At 34.4% G+C, this 20,004-nt stretch overlaps 2 protein-coding genes across 10 annotated transcripts; one reads left to right on the plus strand and one right to left on the minus strand.

Annotated features, from left to right (window-relative positions):
- Positions 1-332: 332 nt before the first annotated feature.
- LOC112007556 (potassium transporter 11) lies at positions 333-11,134 on the plus strand. 6 transcript variants are annotated; one of them, XM_024039908.2, is made up of 9 exons: positions 333-462; positions 1,264-1,574; positions 2,370-2,598; positions 3,649-3,894; positions 5,038-5,088; positions 5,203-5,463; positions 5,596-5,763; positions 7,965-8,219; positions 10,013-11,134. In XM_024039908.2, exons 2-9 carry the CDS (start codon positions 1,446-1,448, stop codon positions 11,053-11,055), a joined length of 2,382 nt encoding a protein of 793 aa, XP_023895676.1. In that variant the 5' UTR covers positions 333-462; positions 1,264-1,445; the 3' UTR covers positions 11,056-11,134. The 6 variants fall into 6 exon arrangements, with proteins under 6 accessions (XP_023895676.1, XP_023895680.1, XP_023895675.1 ...); XM_024039912.2 differs by having other exon boundaries at positions 358-438; XM_024039907.2 differs by lacking the exon at positions 333-462 and adding an exon at positions 469-819.
- Positions 11,135-11,838: 704 nt separating this feature from the next.
- On the minus strand, positions 11,839-19,362 carry LOC112007566 (potassium transporter 10). Of its 4 annotated transcripts, none has more exons than XM_024039927.2 (9): positions 19,168-19,362; positions 17,486-17,593; positions 16,996-17,221; positions 15,742-15,987; positions 14,716-14,766; positions 14,342-14,602; positions 14,062-14,229; positions 13,264-13,518; positions 11,839-13,021 (listed from the first exon to the last, which is right to left on the minus strand). In XM_024039927.2, the coding sequence occupies exons 1-9, from the start codon at positions 19,198-19,200 to the stop codon at positions 11,979-11,981; spliced, it is 2,391 nt and encodes a 796-aa protein (XP_023895695.1). In that variant the 5' UTR covers positions 19,201-19,362; the 3' UTR covers positions 11,839-11,978. The 4 variants fall into 4 exon arrangements, with proteins under 4 accessions (XP_023895695.1, XP_023895696.1, XP_065638027.1 ...); XM_024039928.2 differs by having other exon boundaries at positions 17,486-17,707; XM_065781955.1 differs by lacking the exon at positions 19,168-19,362 and having other exon boundaries at positions 17,479-18,820.
- Between the last annotated feature and the right edge of the window lie 642 nt (positions 19,363-20,004).

Here is a 20,004-nt window from a genome sequence, read left to right on the forward strand (position 1 = left end):
GAAAAGTAAGTACACAAAAAACTAAAAGAGAGATATTTATGAGGGCTACAGAGAGCAAGTTAAGTTCCACTAGATTAGACAAAAGACAACCAATCAGTATTAGTAGGGCCCTCCAAGTAAATTGACAAACTTACATTATTAAACTGACAACTAAGGCCTTCCCCAGATAATTATTGGGAGTAAATAATAATCTTGTACCGCTATTTTATTATTTATATCAGATCATGTCAAAAGCAAAATAATTGAAAATAATAATATAAAAAAGTTAAAATGTTTTTTCACTATGTGTTCTCATTTTCTTTGCTCAGCAACAACAGAAAAGACCCGTCACTGTCATAAACGTGTACCTAATAAGAATTACAATCAAAACCAACTTCTTCTCAAACTCTCTCTCTCTCTAGCCAGAGATTACTTGAATGTCTTTGCGTTTAACTCTTTGTAAGTGAAACTTCTGCTTCCTTGGTAAGTAAACACTAAACAAACAGCCAAAAGGAGCAGCCTGCACTTATATATAGTACTCTGTTTTGTTCTGTTCTGTTTACAGAGCATTTGTATTAGCTGAGGAAACCGACTTGGTTTTGTTCATCTCTGTGTTTTGGTAAAAGGGTTGTGTGTGTGAGATTTTTGATGGGCTTTGTGTTCCTGTGGCTGAGACTGAGTCTCTTCTTAAGTTGACCCCACCTGGGAATTCCAGTGACAAGAGCAATAAATACTGAGTTCTTTGTCAGTTTTCTATTTGGTGTTGATTCTTTCTGAGGTGTGCCTGAGCTGTTCTATCCTCATTTGGCTCTCTGAGTTTTATTCTTTTTTTTTTGGGGGGTATGTATTAGCTTTCTTCTCTACATTGAATTGAAGTATAAAGTATATTATTTTTAGTTCTTTTTAAGTTTGTCTTAGTGGGCTTTAGTTAAAGATCCAATCTTTGGTTCTGGTGCTTTAACTGTTTTTCCTTTTATGTGTTTTGCATGTAAGTTGTTCTTAAGTTGCTCTATTCTCAATTGGATTTCTGGATTTTTCTTGGGTTTGTGTTCATTTCTGGTATATTTCAGCTTTCATGACATTAAAATTGAATTGAAGTATCAAGCTTAATTCTTTTTTGATCATTTTCAGCTTGTCTTTGCCGTCAATTTCTGAGGGTCAATCTGGGTCTTCCAGAGTTGTTGTCAATTTTTAATAATAGGTTTTGAATTGTCTTTTGTTGGTTCAGAGTTACATAGTTCTAAATTGGGTAATTAGTTTAATTTTCAGTTTTGGGTTTTTCAGATTATTTTGGTGGGTCCAATTCTTACTTGGATTGAGCATGGATTGTAAGTGAAGATCAAAGTTGAGATTTTGGGTCTCAGTCATTTCCTGCTATTGCTGATTGGTTTGGTTTGAGGATTTTGGGTCTGTTCTGGTTTGAGAATACCTGGAAAGAGCAGCAGAATCATTTGAACTAAGTTTCAATGGATTCAAGAGTGGAGATTGATGAAGATACTGAAAACGACAAAGGTAGTATGTGGGTGTTGGATCAAAAGCTTGATCAGCCTATGGATGAAGAGGCAGGAAGGCTTAAAAATATGTACAGAGAAAAGGTACATGCAACTTTGTCTTGAAGATTTTCTCTCACATAGTTACTTGTAACTTGTTAAAGTAGGATGGAAACTACTACTTGTCAATGGCAGTATATCTTGCTGGTGTGAAATGTTTAAATGTCAATTCATCAATCCAACTTAGATTTTAATTGGAAAGACCTTGGATTTATTGAATATTTATGCTCCAGTTGATTATGATCTTTGTCTTAAGATGCCAGAAAAAAAAAAAAACGTAGAATTAGTGTATAGATATTATTACTGAATTTAGGCTTGCACGACTAGTGTCTGTTAATTTGGTAAGCTAAATAAATAGGGTGACTGTTAATTAGGCTTTCGGTTGTAATGACTCTCATTGTAGGATGCTATAAATAATATTCACTTAAAGTAGGGGTGACCCCTATTGATTAAAAGATGAGGACCAGTTGCTTGAGATGGTTTGGTTATGTTAAGAGGAGAATGATTAATGCACCAAATAGAAAGAGTAAGTTGATTCAAGTTGGTGGAATGTAAAAGGTTAGAGGAAGACCAATAATAACATTGGTAAAAGTAGGGAAAAAAAAGGACATGTCTATTAGGGAAGTAACAGAGTTTATGATTTCAGATGAATAGAATGGTCGAAAAGAATACATATGATTGAATGTAACAAATTTGTTGAGAATCCATAGCCAACCCCAAAATTAGGACTAAATCAATTACCAAGTATGGTCTGGAGTAAGTTAATTGAATTGGAGGATATTTTAGTTGTCAGTATTCGATATTCATTTCATTTTCTGATAAAATTTTTGATGCATTCAGAAATTCTCTGCACTATTGCTTCTGCGGCTTGCATTCCAGAGTCTTGGAGTGGTTTATGGAGACTTGGGCACTTCTCCGTTGTATGTTTTCTACAATACATTTCCAACCGGAAAAGTTGATGATCCTGAAGATGTGGTTGGAGCCCTTTCCTTAATTATATACTCACTTACTCTTATTCCACTCCTCAAGTATGTTTTCGTTGTGTGTAGAGCAAATGACAATGGTCAAGGTAATCTAGTCTCACCATATCTATTTTCTTCATTGAATTTTTTATTTAGGCATTTGTTAATAGCATAAAAAGAATGATTAGTACTACAATTTGACCATATTCTGGATAGTTATCTACCATTGCGTCTAATCCAATAATAGATATGATGGATAGTGTTATGCCCCTATTTCAATTGTTTTGTATGCGACACATCAATGGAAAGAATATTTATGACAATGACTGTTTCTTGTTTCCTTTGGGACTGGTGGCAAGTTTTATTTAGTCACTCCATGCCCCATATTACTTAAATTGGGAAGATATCTATGTTTAAGATGTTATGTTTAACATGCATAATGTATGCTGGCATATATGCAAGAACTGTGCATGGCAGGAATAAAAAAATAATAATAATAAAAAATAAAAAAAAATAAAAATTCATTTCTTAGTTAAGAATTAGCTTTTTATCTTCTTATGGCCACTTCAAAATGTTAAAGAAATCTTCTCTCTTTAAGGGCTTCAATAATGTAAACTGAATTTCTGGCTGACAAGAATTTAGTGACATCCTTTGCTGTGCGAAAATAAATAGATCACAAGTGTTGATATTGGAGAGAAAATATAAAAATATACTTTTATTAAATAGAGTGCTATACCAATGATGCTGCTTTATGTCTAACTTTGTAACTTATTTATTACTTATTCTCTTTTTTGTGTTTTCTTACTACCTTTACACTAAGTTGAACTGACTGTAGTATGTTTCTTTAAGTTTATTTCTTTCTCTAAAACACCGGATAAATTCCTGTTTTGTGATGGGAGCTCTGTAAGAAAATCAAACTGATTATTTGATGGAACATTTGTAGATGTAATTTGAGTGGAATATGAAATGTGTTTTAACACTTGTATCCTGTTTTGTTTGAAAATATTAAACAGGAATTTTTTTATAAAATCCTTTACTTTGCTTTCATTGATTTTAACTGCATGCTACCTGTAGTTGTCTGTTGCAACATGGTATTGTTCACATTTTTCATGCTGATTAGGTATAAGTTTTCTAAACTCATCCTCTTTGTGGTGAAGGTGGAACATTTGCTCTTTATTCATTGCTTTGTCGACATGCAAAAATAAACACTATACCTAACCAACACCGAACAGATGAGGAGCTAACAACATATGTTCGTTCTACTTTCCATGAACGATCATTTGCTGCAAAAACTAAGAGGTGGTTGGAGAGATATGCATTGAGGAAGAATGCACTTCTTATTCTTGTCCTTGTTGGCACTTGCATGGTGATTGGGGATGGGATTTTAACTCCAGCTATTTCAGGTATACCTTCCTTCAGGCTGGAATTATCTACATATTTGTGTTTTAGTCTGTTTGTCTCCAGGTGAAACTTTTATTAATTATTAGCACATGCATGTTGAAACAAACCATTGAATGAGATATGCAAGTAGTGACTGAAATAATGCACATGACTATCTTGATTATCACTCAACTCCCGGAAGAAATCAATGGTCCTCTTTGTTTCATGGGAATATCACACTATATCATGAGCATAATTAAGGACAAACCTATGATTTCAAGCTAGGGAGAGATGGAGTAAAAGCAAAAAAAAAAACCTCCAAATAAGCATCCATATAGTATTAACAAGCTATCAACCAAGAAAAATACGAAAAATCATTGTTTCTTAATACATTAAGATGCATTTGTCTACCAACAAAGACAAAAGACAAAACAACATTGGTCTTTATTTTGTTAATTTTTTTGTTATATTTTTTTAATAAAATTTGTTATGTTTTGGGCTGAGGATTTACATGGGTTTGGGCTGGATTGGGTTGGGTTGGGCTGATGATTTTGGAGGGGGTCCAGGCCCCTTTGGGCCCCCTCTTGGGTCCGTCCTGCAGCATAATGTTTTTTCCAACAATAAAACTCAAACCATGGACTTTGTTTTTACTTTGGTTATTGTGGTAATTATATAGAATAAAAATAATAAATATGGTTGAACACAGTTGATTAAATTGTAATTTATGCATGATGTAACAAGTGAGGCTGCATATGGATCCCAAATTCACAATAGTTCAACTGTAATAAAATATACAACATTCCTGCTATATATGATTATTTTGACTATTTTGACTTTAGATAATGCTAGAGGTGGCAATTTTATGTATGATGCATTATATCAACTCTGTTCAATTCGGAAGAGCTAGTTTGATACCTCACTGCTGGTCGGAAATTCTCTTTATGGGGTTATTCAAGTGATTTAGCATTTGCTAATCCCTGCTCTTAGTTCTTTCCTTATGTTTTGCTCACATTGAGCACATTTCAATAACTTATACTAGATATCTAAAGGCCATATTTTGGAAAATTTCACTGTAATTATAATGCTAATAGTGTCATTCTTATTTGCTTGAGTAATTTCTTTCTTGAAAGTCATTTAAGATGCTTAACCATAATATATCTTTACAGTTCTATCGGCTGTTGGCGGAATCCAGGTAGAACACCCCCATATGAGCAATGGTATTATGTCACTCCTGCAACTAAACATTATCCTGCATTTCTCTGAAAATATATTTTATTTTATATATAAAAAATTCTAAGTCTTTAACAGTCACTTTTTTTTATTTGGTACAGAAGTGGTTGTGATCATTGCCGTTATAATATTAGTAGGATTGTTTAGCATGCAACACTATGGTACAGATAGAGTTGGTTGGCTCTTTGCACCTATTGTTCTGCTTTGGTTTCTCTTAATTGGAGGTATCGGCATATACAACATATGGAAATATGAAAGTAGTGTTCTGAAAGCTTTTTCACCTGTGCATATCTTCCGGTATTTTAAAAGGAGAGGAAAAGATGGTTGGACCTCCCTCGGAGGTATTTTGCTTAGTATAACAGGTGAACTTTCTATTATTTAAATTAATTCGCCTTTTGTATTTAATCCATTTAAGGTTTTTCGTACAAACACACACACACACACACACACACATGTTGATTTTGGATGCTGAGGCTGCATAAGGCTTGTTACAGGTACAGAGGCACTTTTTGCAGACTTATCCCATTTTCCCGTTTCTGCCATCCAACTTGCTTTCACCGTAGTTGTCTTTCCTTGCCTTCTTTTAGCCTATGCGGGACAAGCTGCCTTCATTATGAATAATCAAACGAATGTTGCTGATGCCTTTTATCGTTCTATTCCAGGTTTGTTCTAATCTTTATTCTGTACTGAAAGTATACCTCTGTGATGCAAGAAACAGCACTTGAATAATTGTTAAAGGGAAAACAGTCAAAATTATTTTTTAAACAATTCTTGGAATGGTTAATTTAAAATTTGGCCAATAGCTCTTCTTTCCTGTGGTGACTAATTCATGATATAGTTAGGCTATATGCATGTTAAACTAAATATAACTTTTTATCTGGAGGTAAATAATTTTGCCTACTTTCATTGTGTCAATTTCTTTGAATCTTGAACATAACCTAAGAAAAAGGCTTGATGTTATCACATCAATGAAAGAATCTCTCTCTCTCTCTCTCCCCCTCTCTTTCTCTCTTCATTTTATAAGAGAGAGTGGGGAGGGTATTTTGAACCTAAGAGTCTCTTTGGGCCCCTTGTGCAACTTGAGCTTAGTGCCAGTGGCTAACTCTAAGAATGCATATAATTACAGATGCAAAACTTTATTTTTCACAGTTGACCTGTTTCAGTTTCACATTTACAGGCTATTAGTTAAAATTAAATTCATCTGATTAATGTCATTTTTCTTTTATTTTGTCAAAATTCATTATGTCAATAAAGCAGTCTTTGTAGGACCAAGCTTATCAAAACCAGTACTCAACACTTTAGTATGTCCGTTGGAATGGATGTTAAAGTACCAGAGCAATTTGGTGTGCTGTTTTGGCTTTGACAGCATAAAGAAAGTATACCTACCAAAATATTTATATATCTACATAAAAGAATTATATAGAAGAAAAAAGTTGACTCTCAACTTGAAAGTTATGTAGTGTGTAAAGCAAGCAATGGGGAAACTGTTACTACTTTCAGTTTACTGAGAAGAGAGAGGAAAATAAAGAAGGTATAGTGGCATAAACCTACACATTTTTGGTTTGCCCCTAAACCAAAACAGAAAACTAACCCAAAAAATAATTGGCTAGTATGGTCAGACTTAGGAGCAAAATGGAGTTAGGGGAATTGTCATATTGGTTTCACCCTAAAGTAATATTTACATTGTAATAGGATTTTGTTATACATCTAAAATGATGTAAATAACTCCTAAATGTATAAAATAACTGAAGTGACAAATCATCTTCTCTCTGAATTTGTAAAAGAAATAATCATGATAAAGATGTAAGCATATATACATTGTTAAAAGGTAGGAAGCCTATTTGCATGAAAGGTTTTAGGAATTCTTCCAAAAATAAAGGAATGGAATATTTCAGGAGCTCAAAGCTTGTTATGTTCCTTAGATGTCTGAAATTTCAAATTAGAGTTATTGGTCAAGATTTGATTGCATAGCAATATAGCATCTTTTTATACATGTGCATGTGTAGTCCATTGAATTTAACTGTATTCCCCATTCTTTAGACCATCCTAAGATGATTATTGATTAGGAAGAGATTTGCCATCAATTTCCTCCAAGGAAATAAGCCATGCACATCAAGAATGTACTTCTTTATACATGATCTAGAAAGTGATCTTGAAATTTGTAAGAAAAAAGGAGTAACTTGGGACTTCAGAGTGAGAAAGTGGTGCATGTTCAAAACATATTTTGTATTTCTAGGATCAATAGAATAATTTTGGAATTTGAAAAGTAGAATGGGACATTCATTGAGTGAACAAATTGTTATGGGACAAATTTTGGTCTTTGTTATTAACAAACATTTCACTAAATAAATTGCATAAAATGCAAGGGAAAATCACAAGATGATGATGTTTCTAAGTTTGAATTTCAGAATGTATGTGATTAAACCAAATATTGGATAGGGTTGTACTTCAGAATAAAATCCTCAAAATTTGTCCACCTCATTAGTAGTTTACACAAACTGTTCAATGTTTTTATCCTCAGCTGTTTGACTGTGTTGAATCTCTTGAAAAATGTCACCCCATCTTTGGCTTAATTAAGTGAATAAAAATTTCTTGGGGCTACATCTTTGTCAGTTAGATCAAATTTAAGCTACTAAAGATGTGGATGTGGTGTGTTCATATTAACTGCAAAAAAGTTTTAAGATCCTAAAGAAGGAGCTTAGGGCAGTGCTCTTCTCATTGTAGCCTTGTCTTCTCAGGTGTTTGAATGACATGGATTAATTGTTTAATGTGACAACTGTTTCTTAAACATTTCTATGATGTGAATTCATTTTTTAGTACAGAAAGGGTTTCTCATAGATACTAATTTAATTTTATTCTGCAGAAAGCATATATTGGCCAGTATTTCTTGTTGCAACTGCAGCAGCTATAGTTGCGAGTCAGGCAACTATATCCGCAACATTTTCAATAATTAAGCAGGCTCTTGCACTTGGCTGTTTTCCAAGAGTCAAGGTTGTACATACATCAAAAAAGTTCCTTGGCCAGATATATGTTCCAGATATTAATTGGATCCTTATGATTCTTTGCATTGCTGTGACTGCTGGCTTCAAAAATCAAAGCCAAATTGGAAATGCTTATGGTAAGCTAATCTTTAGCATGATGTTCTGAATTTTTTTGATCCATCTTCTTTCATTCTGCTTTATTGTCTGCTAGGAAATATCACAATGCAGTATTAGCATTAATATATATATATACACCAAGGTTTTACATAAATAATCCTACCTGAACATAGAAGTTGATTTATATATGCATAGATATACAAGTTAAGGACACAATAGGGTATACAAATTTCTTTCTTCCTTCCTATAATATTGTTTATAACCTCCAGAATCAGGGGCTGCTAGGGAACTCTGTCGGACCATGAGCTGTGTCATTTCACCTCAAAATCAGTTGGTGATGAGGAAGACACACTCAAATATTTTATAGCATTTGACATCACACCCCGTGGGCCTGTTTTTAGAGTGGTTGTAGAGAGTCGAATTGTGGTCTCCCCCAACAATCCCTTCCTCACAATTGCACTCCTGCGACCCGAACCTATGACATTGGCTCTGATATTATTTGTCAAACCATGAGCTGTACCATTCATGCTCAAAACCAATTGGTGATAAGGAAGACACTCAAATCTTTTATAACATTTGACATCACGCCCCACGGGCCTATTTTTAGAATGGTTGTAGGGAGTCAAATTATGATTCCTTAACAAACCCCAAACCAAATTGCTGTGGATAAGCTGCACAATTCCAAGTTTTTAATTATTGGTTCCACTTTAATTTGAAAACTTTCCCTCCTTTTTAAGCTGTAAAGATTTATTCAAACTTTTGGTTATAACTTGCGAGAGAGTTTTGCAACTGTTGCTTGCCTGATTGACCTTGGGAATTTTCCAAGCTGCCATACTGTTTATATGTGGAGAAATGGTGCTAACTAAGTCTAACAAGGATAGAAAGCATTAACAAAGAGACGGAAAATGGAAGAGCAAGAAAAAAGAGCGATTTTGTGCCTTTGACCCTATATTGGTCAACTTAAGGCTGTAGTTAAATGGATGATTTTGTAAGACAAAACATTATATCACTATTATTATGCTCATGTAATGTACGACTTAATCAAGAATTATATTTAAACTAAAAAAAATCAATAATATGATTAAAATTGAATAATAAAATAAATAGTAAAAATAAAAGAACCAAAAATTTTAAGTTTAATGACGAATGCATATTGGATTATTCTTGAAATTCCTTTTAAATTTCTTGAATTTTTTTATAATTGAGTTTATAATATCAAGTCATATTTTAATTATGTTAAAATATCTGGTTCTTGTAATCCTTAATAGTGTTCAAAGTTTCAAATACTTCGCCCAGTCAAGATAAACACATGGGATAATTCTTGACGGTACTCACTTATCCCTACTAATTACTAAGTTGTTTGGAACATTCCATTAATTTTTCAATTTAAACATCTTTTGTTTTTGTACACTGTTTCTATATGTAAATTAGACATGTTTCACTTAGTTATAACTCCCCTTAAATTATTCATATCAAATGATTTTTATGGCTGAACATGCCAGATAGCTGTGCTGCCTGTGCAGACACATGGTCTGTGGGCCATAAGATGTGAAAAAAGTTTTACATTGGCTGTTAACCTATCGCAACCCTCCTTCAATCTCTTGACATAATGGTAATTGGTGGTTATTTTCCAGAGAGCTGGCATGCTATTGTAGGGTCAAATCATTGCTAACTTAGCTCATATTGATGGTGTGCATCGAAGGACATTTTGCCTGTGACTTATACTCACATTTGAAGATTTTTTCTTTTTTTTTTTCAAAAAATAAATAAAAATGAAGTGTTCACTTAATTGTGTAATATTGTGTTATGACAGGAACAGCAGTTGTAATAGTTATGTTGGTAACCACATTGCTCATGGTTCTAATCATGTTATTGGTGTGGCGCTGCCACTGGATCCTTGTCCTGATCTTCACTTCCTTATCGCTGCTTGTTGAGTGCACTTACCTTTTCGCTGTACTCTTCAAGGTTGATCAAGGTGGGTGGGTTCCCCTTGTAATCGCAGCAGCCTTTCTTCTCGTCATGTATGTTTGGCATTATGGTACTGTGAAACGATATGAGTTTGAGATGCATAGTAAGGTTTCAATGGCATGGGTTCTTGGGCTTGGCCCCAGTTTAGGACTCGTTCGTGTTCCTGGAATTGGACTCGTTTACACTGAGCTAGCAAGTGGTGTTCCTCACATCTTCTCCCACTTCATTACAAACCTGCCTGCCATCCACTCTGTTGTCATCTTTGTCTGTGTGAAGTACCTTCCTGTCTACACAGTCCCGGAAGATGAGAGATTTCTTGTAAAGCGGATTGGACCCAAGAATTTTCACATGTTCCGTTGTGTAGCTAGATACGGCTATAAAGACCTCCATAAGAAAGACGATGATTTTGAGAAGAAGCTCTTTGATAGCCTCTTCTTGTTTGTCCGGCTTGAGTCCATGATGGAAGGGTGTTCAGACTCTGATGAGTATAGTCTTTATGGTCAATTAACCCAGCAGTCAAGAGATGGCTTGTTAGATAACAACGGCAACTCTTGCTCTTCCAACATGGACCCTACTATGTCGTCCGTGGACTCAATTGTTCCGGTTAAATCTCCATTAAATGTAAACAATACTGTAAGTTCATCCGGTCAGGGAAGTGCACAGACCGAGATTGACGAGTTAGAATTTTTGAATTGCTGTAGAGATGCTGGGGTGGTTCACATACTGGGGAATACAGTGGTGAGAGCAAGGAGGGACTCAAAGTTCTACAGGAAGATAGCCATTGATTATATATATGCATTCCTTAGGAAAATATGCAGGGAGAACAGTGTCATTTTCAATGTACCTCATGAGTGTCTTTTGAACGTTGGGCAGGTTTTCTTTGTATAATGCCTTGGTGCAGATATATACAGTAAATAATATTCATTCTTAATCAGTGAAACTGTAAATCCCAGGGTTGATTTTGCTATGTGCACGGGTTAATCAATGCAGCACATTTATGTAAAAAACAACTAAATCAACCATGTGGTTTATGGGTCAATGTAATCACGTAATTGAATTTTATTGGAGAACCTACAGTACAACACCTAAGAAATGTATCAAATTTTGCTCATAACTAAAGGTCTAATCATTATTAGTTGCATAATCCTCATTCTTTGTGTAAAGATAAGTTTAGTATTGGCAAAAGTTTTATAACTCAATTAGCACTCTGAAATTTCTAATGAAGAACTTGACTAGCATTCTTTGATATTTCTAATGATTATGTCTAGAGTTAAATCCTTAATTATAAAAAAAGATAGGTTTAGTACCTAATATGAATTTCTATTGCTTTTAGGTAATTTTGTCTTGTTAAGGGTGCACGATTTAAAATTTTCAAGGTTATAATTAAACCTCTTTAATATTTGCAGCTTAATTTGAAACCATCCCAAACTAGGAAATTAAGTAATTTTCAAAAAATCTTTAATAAAGGTCAAGTAGTCCCTTGCGACAAAGAGAGCTATTTGGCACAATCATGATTTCTTAAATCCAATTTTTATTAATGGTATATTATATGTCAGGACCCCCAAAAAATAAAAATAAAGACAGCCGACATTAGAGATGGGCAGTTATTCTTATTAGTTTCATTCAAAACTATAAGATTATTTAGTTTTTTTATTTAACACTTCCTTGTCCTCACTGTAAGCTTTAAACCATATCCATTAGTAATATCAAAGTTGACACTGTTGTGAGCAATGTTACTCCTTGCTAAAGGTAGTGATGACAGGTGATTTTAGCATCAACAAATTACATTGAATATGGCTAGAACCGGCGCATCATACATATATTATCTGCCCAACATTCAATAGACTCTCCTGTGGAACATTGAATATCACACTATTTTCCCTGCATACCTTCCGAAGAAATGCATATATGTAATCGACGGCTATCCTCTTGTACAACCCTGAATCCCTCGTAGCTTTCACTACTGTGTTCCCTAGGATGTGCACAACCCCGACATCTCTACAGGCAGTCAAGAATTCTAACTCATCAGTCTCAATCTGGCAGCTTGCTTGGCTGTATGACCTGATGGTATTGTTTGCAAGCAATGAAGAATTAACGATCACAATTGAGTCCTCTGATGAAACCGTGTTACCTGCATTGGGGTGACATGTATTGCCATTATTGTTAAAGAGGATGTTGCCAGACTGATCAATTTCCTCACCGTCTAAACTAGACAATTCTGAGTCTGAAGACCCTTCCATCAAGGACTCAAACCGAACAAACAGGAGCAGGTTATCAAAGAGCTTTTTTTCAAACTGATGATCTTTCTTATGTAGGTCTTGATAGCCGTATCTTGCAACACAACGGAACATGTGAAAATTCTTGGGTCCAATCCGCTTTACTAGGAATCTCTCTTCTTCTGGGACCATGTGAACAGGAAGGTACTTCACACAGACAAACACAAGAACGGAGTGAATTGCGGGTAAGTTGGTGATGAAGTGGGAAAAGATGTTAGGTACTCCACTTGCTAGCTCAGTGTACACAAGTCCTATCCCGGGGACTCGAACAAGTCCTAAACTGGGGCCAAGCCCAAGAATCCATGCCATTGAAACCTTACTGTGCACCTCAAACTCATATCGTTTTGCTGTACCATAATGCCAAGCATACATGATGATGAAAAAGGCTGCTGCAATCACAAGAGGAACCCAACCACCTTGATTGACCTTCAGTAGTACAGCAGAAAAGTAAGTACACTCCACAACCAGTGACAAGCCAGTGAAGATCAGCACAATTGTCCAATGGCAGCGCCATACCAATATCATGATTAGAGTTATAAGCAATGTGGTTACCAGCATGACTATCACAACTGCTGTGCCTGTTGTGAAATAAATGTTACTGAAGCAATCTTTATTTAGACAAAAATAGATAACTTAAATTCAAGAATAGACAAAAATAGAACAAGAATTTCCAGGTAGAATAAGACTAAATTACTCGCATGAGATTTTCTATAATGGTGTGCAAGTAGATGATCAGATCTGAATAGAAAAAGAGTCTCAAAATGAGGTAATATTTTCAATTATTTTCTATAAGCTATTATTCAACAGAGCATAAACTTACCAGAAGCATTTCCAATTTGGGTTTGATTTTTGAATCCAGCTGTCACCGCAATGCAGAGAATCATAAGGATCCAATTAATATCAGGAATATATATCTGGTTGCGGAACTTCTTTGAGGTATGTATAACTTTCACTCTTGGGAAGCAGCCAAGTGCAAGGGCCTGCTTAACTAATGAAAAAGTCGCAGAAATGGTGGCCTGACTTGCAACAACGGCAGCTGCAGTTGCAACAAGAAACACTGGCCAATATATTTTATCTGCAGAATAATGAATAATCAGCATTCTGGGACAACCCCTAGCCACATGGATGGACTAGCTTGAAAATTCTAAGAACAAATTTTACGAATTGCCTAAAACTTACTGACTTAACATTATATTAACCCTATACCTGCAATCATTTCCAACTATTAATGGATGTTTCACAATGATTGTGAAGTTCCTACAACATTCTGTCTGACTCTAGAACAGCAAAATGAGCTGCCATGTTTTGAACAAGGAACACTTTCTCCAACTATCCTATTCTGGAAACATTAGCAACTGATTTAGTCATCCTGATGATTTTCAAATCAATAAATTATTGTAGAATGTTCTTTACTACTGAAACCCAAGTTCTCTCTTATAATCAACAACTGAAGCATTAAAAAAAGCTGCTTTTTAGAAACCATTCACAAGATATGTGGAAAGGCATCTGCAAAGCTTTCAGGAAGACTACTTCCCAATCATTTAATGAGCTTTGCAACATGAACATGAATACCAGCATTCATGTTAAAAATTACAGATGCAAAGATCGAAGAACAAACCTGGAATAGAATGATAAAATGCACCCCCCACACATTTTGGGTTCTTCAAAAGGTATGCTGCTTGTCCAGAATAGGCAAGAAGAAGGCAAGGAAATACAATTACTGTGAAAGCAATCTGTATGGATGCAACTGGAAAATGGGATAGGTCAGCGAAAAGTGCCTCTGTTCCTGTGGTAGTAAAAAACTAGTCAATAGAACACTAGTCACCAGTTTCTTATGCAATATCCATGAAACCTAAAAAAGAAAGGCAGATAGACCAACTACCATAATAAAAATTTACCTGTTATACTAAGCATAATACCTCCAAGAGATGTCCAACTATCTTTCCCTCCCCTTTTAAAATAACGATATATATACACTGGAGAAAAGGCTTTCAAGACACTACTATCATATCTCCAAATATTGAATATGCCAATACCTCCAATTAAGAAAAACCAAATGAGCACAACTGGGGCAAATAGCCAACCAACTCTATCAGTACCATAGTGTTGCATGCTAAATAAACCTACTAGTATAGCAACAGCTACAAGCACAACTACATCTGCATCACAAAAATAGCGAATGTTATACTTACAATTAAAAGTGAAAAAGTGAAGGAGTTGCAGATATAAGGGAGTATAGAAAAAGTTCACTGATTCAGGACTATAGAGATACCGTTACTTATCATGGAGTGGCCCACATTTATCCCGCCAACAGCGGATAGAACTGCAACAGAACTCATGGTTACGCAACTTTTAAGGAGACCATTGCAATTATAATAACGGTGAAATTTTCAAAATTTAGCACATCTAGAATATGTAGATGACATGGACAGAAGACGATACCAGCATTATTAGGATTAATAGATACTCAGCTACTGGAAATAACCCATAAAATGACTTGATACTTAGGTTTTGGTTCAAAGGTTTTTGAACTTAGCAATGTAAATATGGACTACATTAAGATTAATACATACTCAGCACTTATTTTATTTTGTATCTCAATTAGTGAATACCTTTTAATGCGTAGGATAAGTTTCATCCTGAGCTAGATATTATTAAAACCAAGCACCATTAGCCTGCAAAGGAAACTATCCTCTTAACCTAATTATGATCTTTTACAGTGGATCAAAAAAAAACCCCATTGATAGAGACCATCTTAATGGAAAAGATTAAGTTATTACGAAGTAGGCTTGCAATGTATATCAAGCTAACTAACAGGCTAGCACCAACACATTGGCTCATGTGAAGGCCCACCCATTTTTGGCTTCCAAAAGCAAAATAAGTATTTTTAATATGCTTCTAAATGGTGCCTAGACCATGAACTCTTCTAAAAAAATTTTGTCCCCTATCAAAATATTTACTAATTCAAATGATATCTGCACAAGTACTAACAATTAAATAAGTTGACTAACAACCAGCCTGACCTGACTCCAACAGTGGTAAATGTAACATTATCTTACTAGACTTTTAAATCCAATTCCTCCCATCCTGTGGACATGGATACAGTATTTTTGAACCATGTGGTTAACATTATCTTAACGACATCATTGACTGTTCTCATGATCTCATTCTGTGTTCGGTTCTAGCAAACACACATTTTGTATCAAAAGGAATCTGTTCATATGTTGATAGACTACTTAGAAAGATAAATACATAGATTTAATGGTTCAAAGGGCTCAAGTATGAAAGGTATATATACCTGATATAGCTGGAGTCAGAATGCCATCCCCAATCACCATGCAAGAGCCAATGAGTACAAGAACAAGAAGTGCAGTTTTCTTGAATGCATTTTCCTCCAACCATCTCTTGGTTCTAGCAGCAAATGATTTTTCAGGGAATATGGAACGGCTATATGTTGTTAGCTCCTCATCAGTCTGATCTTGGTTTGGAATAATCATTATGTTTGCATGTCGGCAGAGTAGCGAATAAAGAGCAAACGTTCCACCTGTGGCATATAAGCTTGAGGAACTTAGTGGTGACTCAATAGCATGCATGCTGCTAAAACCATTCAACATACAATAAAAGAGATACCATTTCTTATCTACTTGAGCTAAAACACAAATGCACGTATATTATTTAGTAAAAAACTAATCCAGTCTGTAAACATAGATTTTTTTTTCAATTGGCAGTCTGGCAGAGAGCAGCAGTATCAATATAGTACTCTTTATGTTTTTTTTTTTTTCCCCCTATATTTTTTTCTTGTTTGAATAAGTGATATAGTATTCCATATTAATGAAAAAATATATTTTTATTTAGATGTTCAATATTTCCAATATATTCATTTTCCCCTTTCTCTAACATTTTGTGAAATTCTTCCCAACCATAAACTCATTATTTACACTCCACGTCCTGAAGGAGGTATATCAAAGAATAGAGAATTTTGTTGCTTCAAAGTTGTTCATTAGAGACCAAGAGTCATACTCCATTACGCAATAGATGAAAGGATGTAGACGGCATGCATTTTAGTGAAGCAAAAGCAACATAATAACTTTCATTAAATTCCCTAATCAAATGACAGATGCAAGCCCGTGGTAATTCCGAACAAATAGTGCCCATTGCCCACCTAAGAGCATTCTGAAGATAGTTACGTTTATATATTTCATTAAGATGCATGCCACTTTGAAAAATCTATAGTAGGGCAAAGGGAGTATTTTTTTGTATTCCTCCACAGAAGGTAGAACCTAAAGCATCTTGGTTTCATTAGTATGGTATATGGACAAAGGGTGAGGTTGCAGGTTCAAAATCCATTGAGTTCATGCATAAGTTACCAATAAAAAAAAGTTCATAATAGCATCCTTAAATCCAATTGTTTGTATCAATGGATTTAGACAAATTAGTAAAATTTATTGTGTCAAGCAGTTCAAAATAATACCAAATAACACCTTTTAAGGTTCATACATGCATGGAATTAAAAAATTGTAAAAAGTAAGTTTATAGATAAAGATAAATTTACCTTGACCATTGTCATTCGCCCTACAAACAATAAAAACGTACTTGAGGAGTGGAACAAGACTGAGGGAGTATATTATCAATGATAAAGCTCCGATTATATCCTCCGGGTCTTCAATTTTATCAGGAAATGTGTTATAGAAAACATACAAGGGAGATGTGCCCAAATCTCCATAAACTACTCCAAGGCTTTGGAATGCAAGTTGCAGAATCATTAATGCTGAAAATTTCTAAAGAAAAAAAAAATGGCAAAGAGAGTGATTCTGTTGTACAAAAGAACTACAGTATGTGACTATATTCAGATTCTCCTTATTTTACTCAGGCCGGGCAATCAATTCAATTATAGAGCATACAAGAGTTTTCATCACATTGATGCATGTTTTATTTAATAAAATTCCTTTCCACAATTTGATTTCCTTTATCCTTTCCACCTTAAGTTTTTATCTCAGTTTGTCCCAGTAAAGTAGAATCTCAAAATATGTAATGCATCATACCTTTTCTTTGTACATATTTCTAAGCCTCTTAGCCTCCTCCTCCATGGGCTGATCAAGCTTCTGGTCCAAAATCCACACTTGACCTCTATTATCAGTGTCTTCGTCATTCTGCATGATCGAAGCCATTTGCCTCTCAGTTCAAAAGATTTTTCCCTCTTCCACCAGATAACCTCTCTGAATACACTTCCTCAATTCTTACTCATCTTTATAAAAAAAAAATTTCTGCATTGAAGGCCACAAATTCACGCATCAATTGATCACAAAATCTAATTATATATGCTTAATTGTAAAACAAAATATGTTAGATAACTACCTTTTCAATTTTAATCTGTACTTTATAAATGAATTGGAAACAGAAATAGAACTCTTATGCACTCGTCATATCTTATTCAACATTGTATAAGCCTAGCAGGTTTGATGAGTACAGATCATTCACTAAGAAAAATTATAATACATAAACCCATTTTCAAAAATCCTAATTGATTCTAAATTCTTGCAAATCCATATAATATACTGATATTTATAATTGCTACATTATAACTAATTTCTTCAACTCTAAATGATTCTGCACATAATTTCTGTACTTAGACTCTAAAATGCAATGGAAACAAAAAACACTGAAATAAAAGAATGTCTGGGGATTCCCACTATTTGAACACAACACATTCTAGACAAACAAGGCTCTGATAACATGTTGGAAAACATTGCTGCCAAAAGCTTAAGCTGCTGGGATACATATGCATATCAGGCACACATTAACTGATTCCATTATGAGTTTACAAGCCCAGCCCTTGTGAAAAACAGATAAAAACTGATGCTGAAAGCAGTGATTTATAAAAATTGATGATTATGAAATATTAAAACGAATATCAACGCTTACATTGTGAAAGTTTTTAATTTCCATCAGAATACTTGGAAAATATACAGGCAGATTCTATTAAACACAAGAAGTTATGCACCAATGCAGACAGTTTTTCAGATTCACATAAACTGATGGAATTTTCAACTCTTAAGAGTTGTGTTTTCCAAAACTCAAAATGGAATATAGATTCTGATAGGCATTATCTCCTAATGGTTGAGAGGTGGGATCTACAATAGCCTATAGTCCTTAGAAATGAGACAGATAAAATAGACAGGTTATAAAACCCAACTAAACAATGATGAAAGTGAACAGATCATCATGGTATAAAGATAAACTCGGATTAATGACGGCAGAAACAGCCAAACTAACCACAGCATATTGATGTGGTAAGCTGCAGATAATAATGACAAAGAAAAAGAAGACAAATGAGTCAGCACAAGAACCATGCATAACCAAAATCCGAATCTTGATACTATTCTCAACCAAATTTAACAATAAGAACAATCTTCACTTAAAATCCATACTTACATTGAACTCAAATATGAAGCTCACAAGAAAAGATGTTTGATGGACTAAAACTACAAATCAGAGTACCAAACTTAGTTCCCAGTCCAAAAGTCTATAAATTTGATGCTCATTTCAAATCCATTCCCACAATGAGCTGATTCATTAAACTCACCAACACCAAGAGAAGTGGAAGTAAGTTTAAAATGAAACCAAAATTAAAGCTTGGAACTTTTAACTCATTTCAATGCAAAACAAGCTGATATACTGATGATGAACAAATACCCAGAAAAAGAAAAAGAAAGAAAGAACAAACCCAATTGCATAGCAAACAGTTCCATTGCACCATTATATATTTGAAAGCATCATATTATATAATTGCTTGTCAGTATTCCCAGATGGGTTTAGTCCCAAATGATCAGAAATGAAAGAAAAAGACCCAGAAACCGATTTGAAGAGAACCACACGCATTTAACTGAAAGCCAAAAGGAAAAGAGAGAGTTTGATAGGCATTTACTTGTGTATTTTTTTTTTTTTTTTGGGTGAAAATTTCGAAAGTGGGTTTAGTTTTTGCTTGTGACCTTTCAGTCTTGGCCTTGTAGTATCATACGACTAGTGGACAGAACAGAGGAGACAGGAGACAGAAAAAAAGAGCTTAATGTGGTTTAAGAGTCGAAAGACTTGAGTCATGGTCTTTGTACGGAAATAATATTATTGTAATGATTTTTTTGTTAGTTTTTGTTTTGTTTTTATTTTTTCCTGAAATGAGGGCCAGATTCCAGAATGTGAACGTGCTTGATAACTAGTCCAAGTTATCACAGCCGTTTGATTTTTCAAATGAGATTATCTCTGTCTTTCTGTCTCTCTGTCTCTCTCATTAGTAAGCAAGAGTGGCAGGTTAATTTATAAAACATGACTTAGTTACAGTACTACTGTTACTTAGATTTTCCTTTTAAAATTTTGTCATATGAATTTTTCTCATGAGAAGAAAGTATATTTTTTAGTTAAATAGTTATATAACTAAATCTTAAGAAGATAACCTAAAAATAAGCACCTAAGGTACTTTATCTAAGTTTTGTCCTAATTTATATATGATAAGAGGTGAATGCATGTAACAAAAAAAAAAAATCACCTATAAACTTATCCACCTTAG

This window comes from Quercus suber, unplaced genomic scaffold (genome assembly GCF_002906115.3).
Source record: "Quercus suber isolate HL8 unplaced genomic scaffold, Cork oak 2.0 scaffold_285, whole genome shotgun sequence".
NCBI classification, from domain to species: Eukaryota; Viridiplantae; Streptophyta; class Magnoliopsida; order Fagales; family Fagaceae; genus Quercus; species Quercus suber.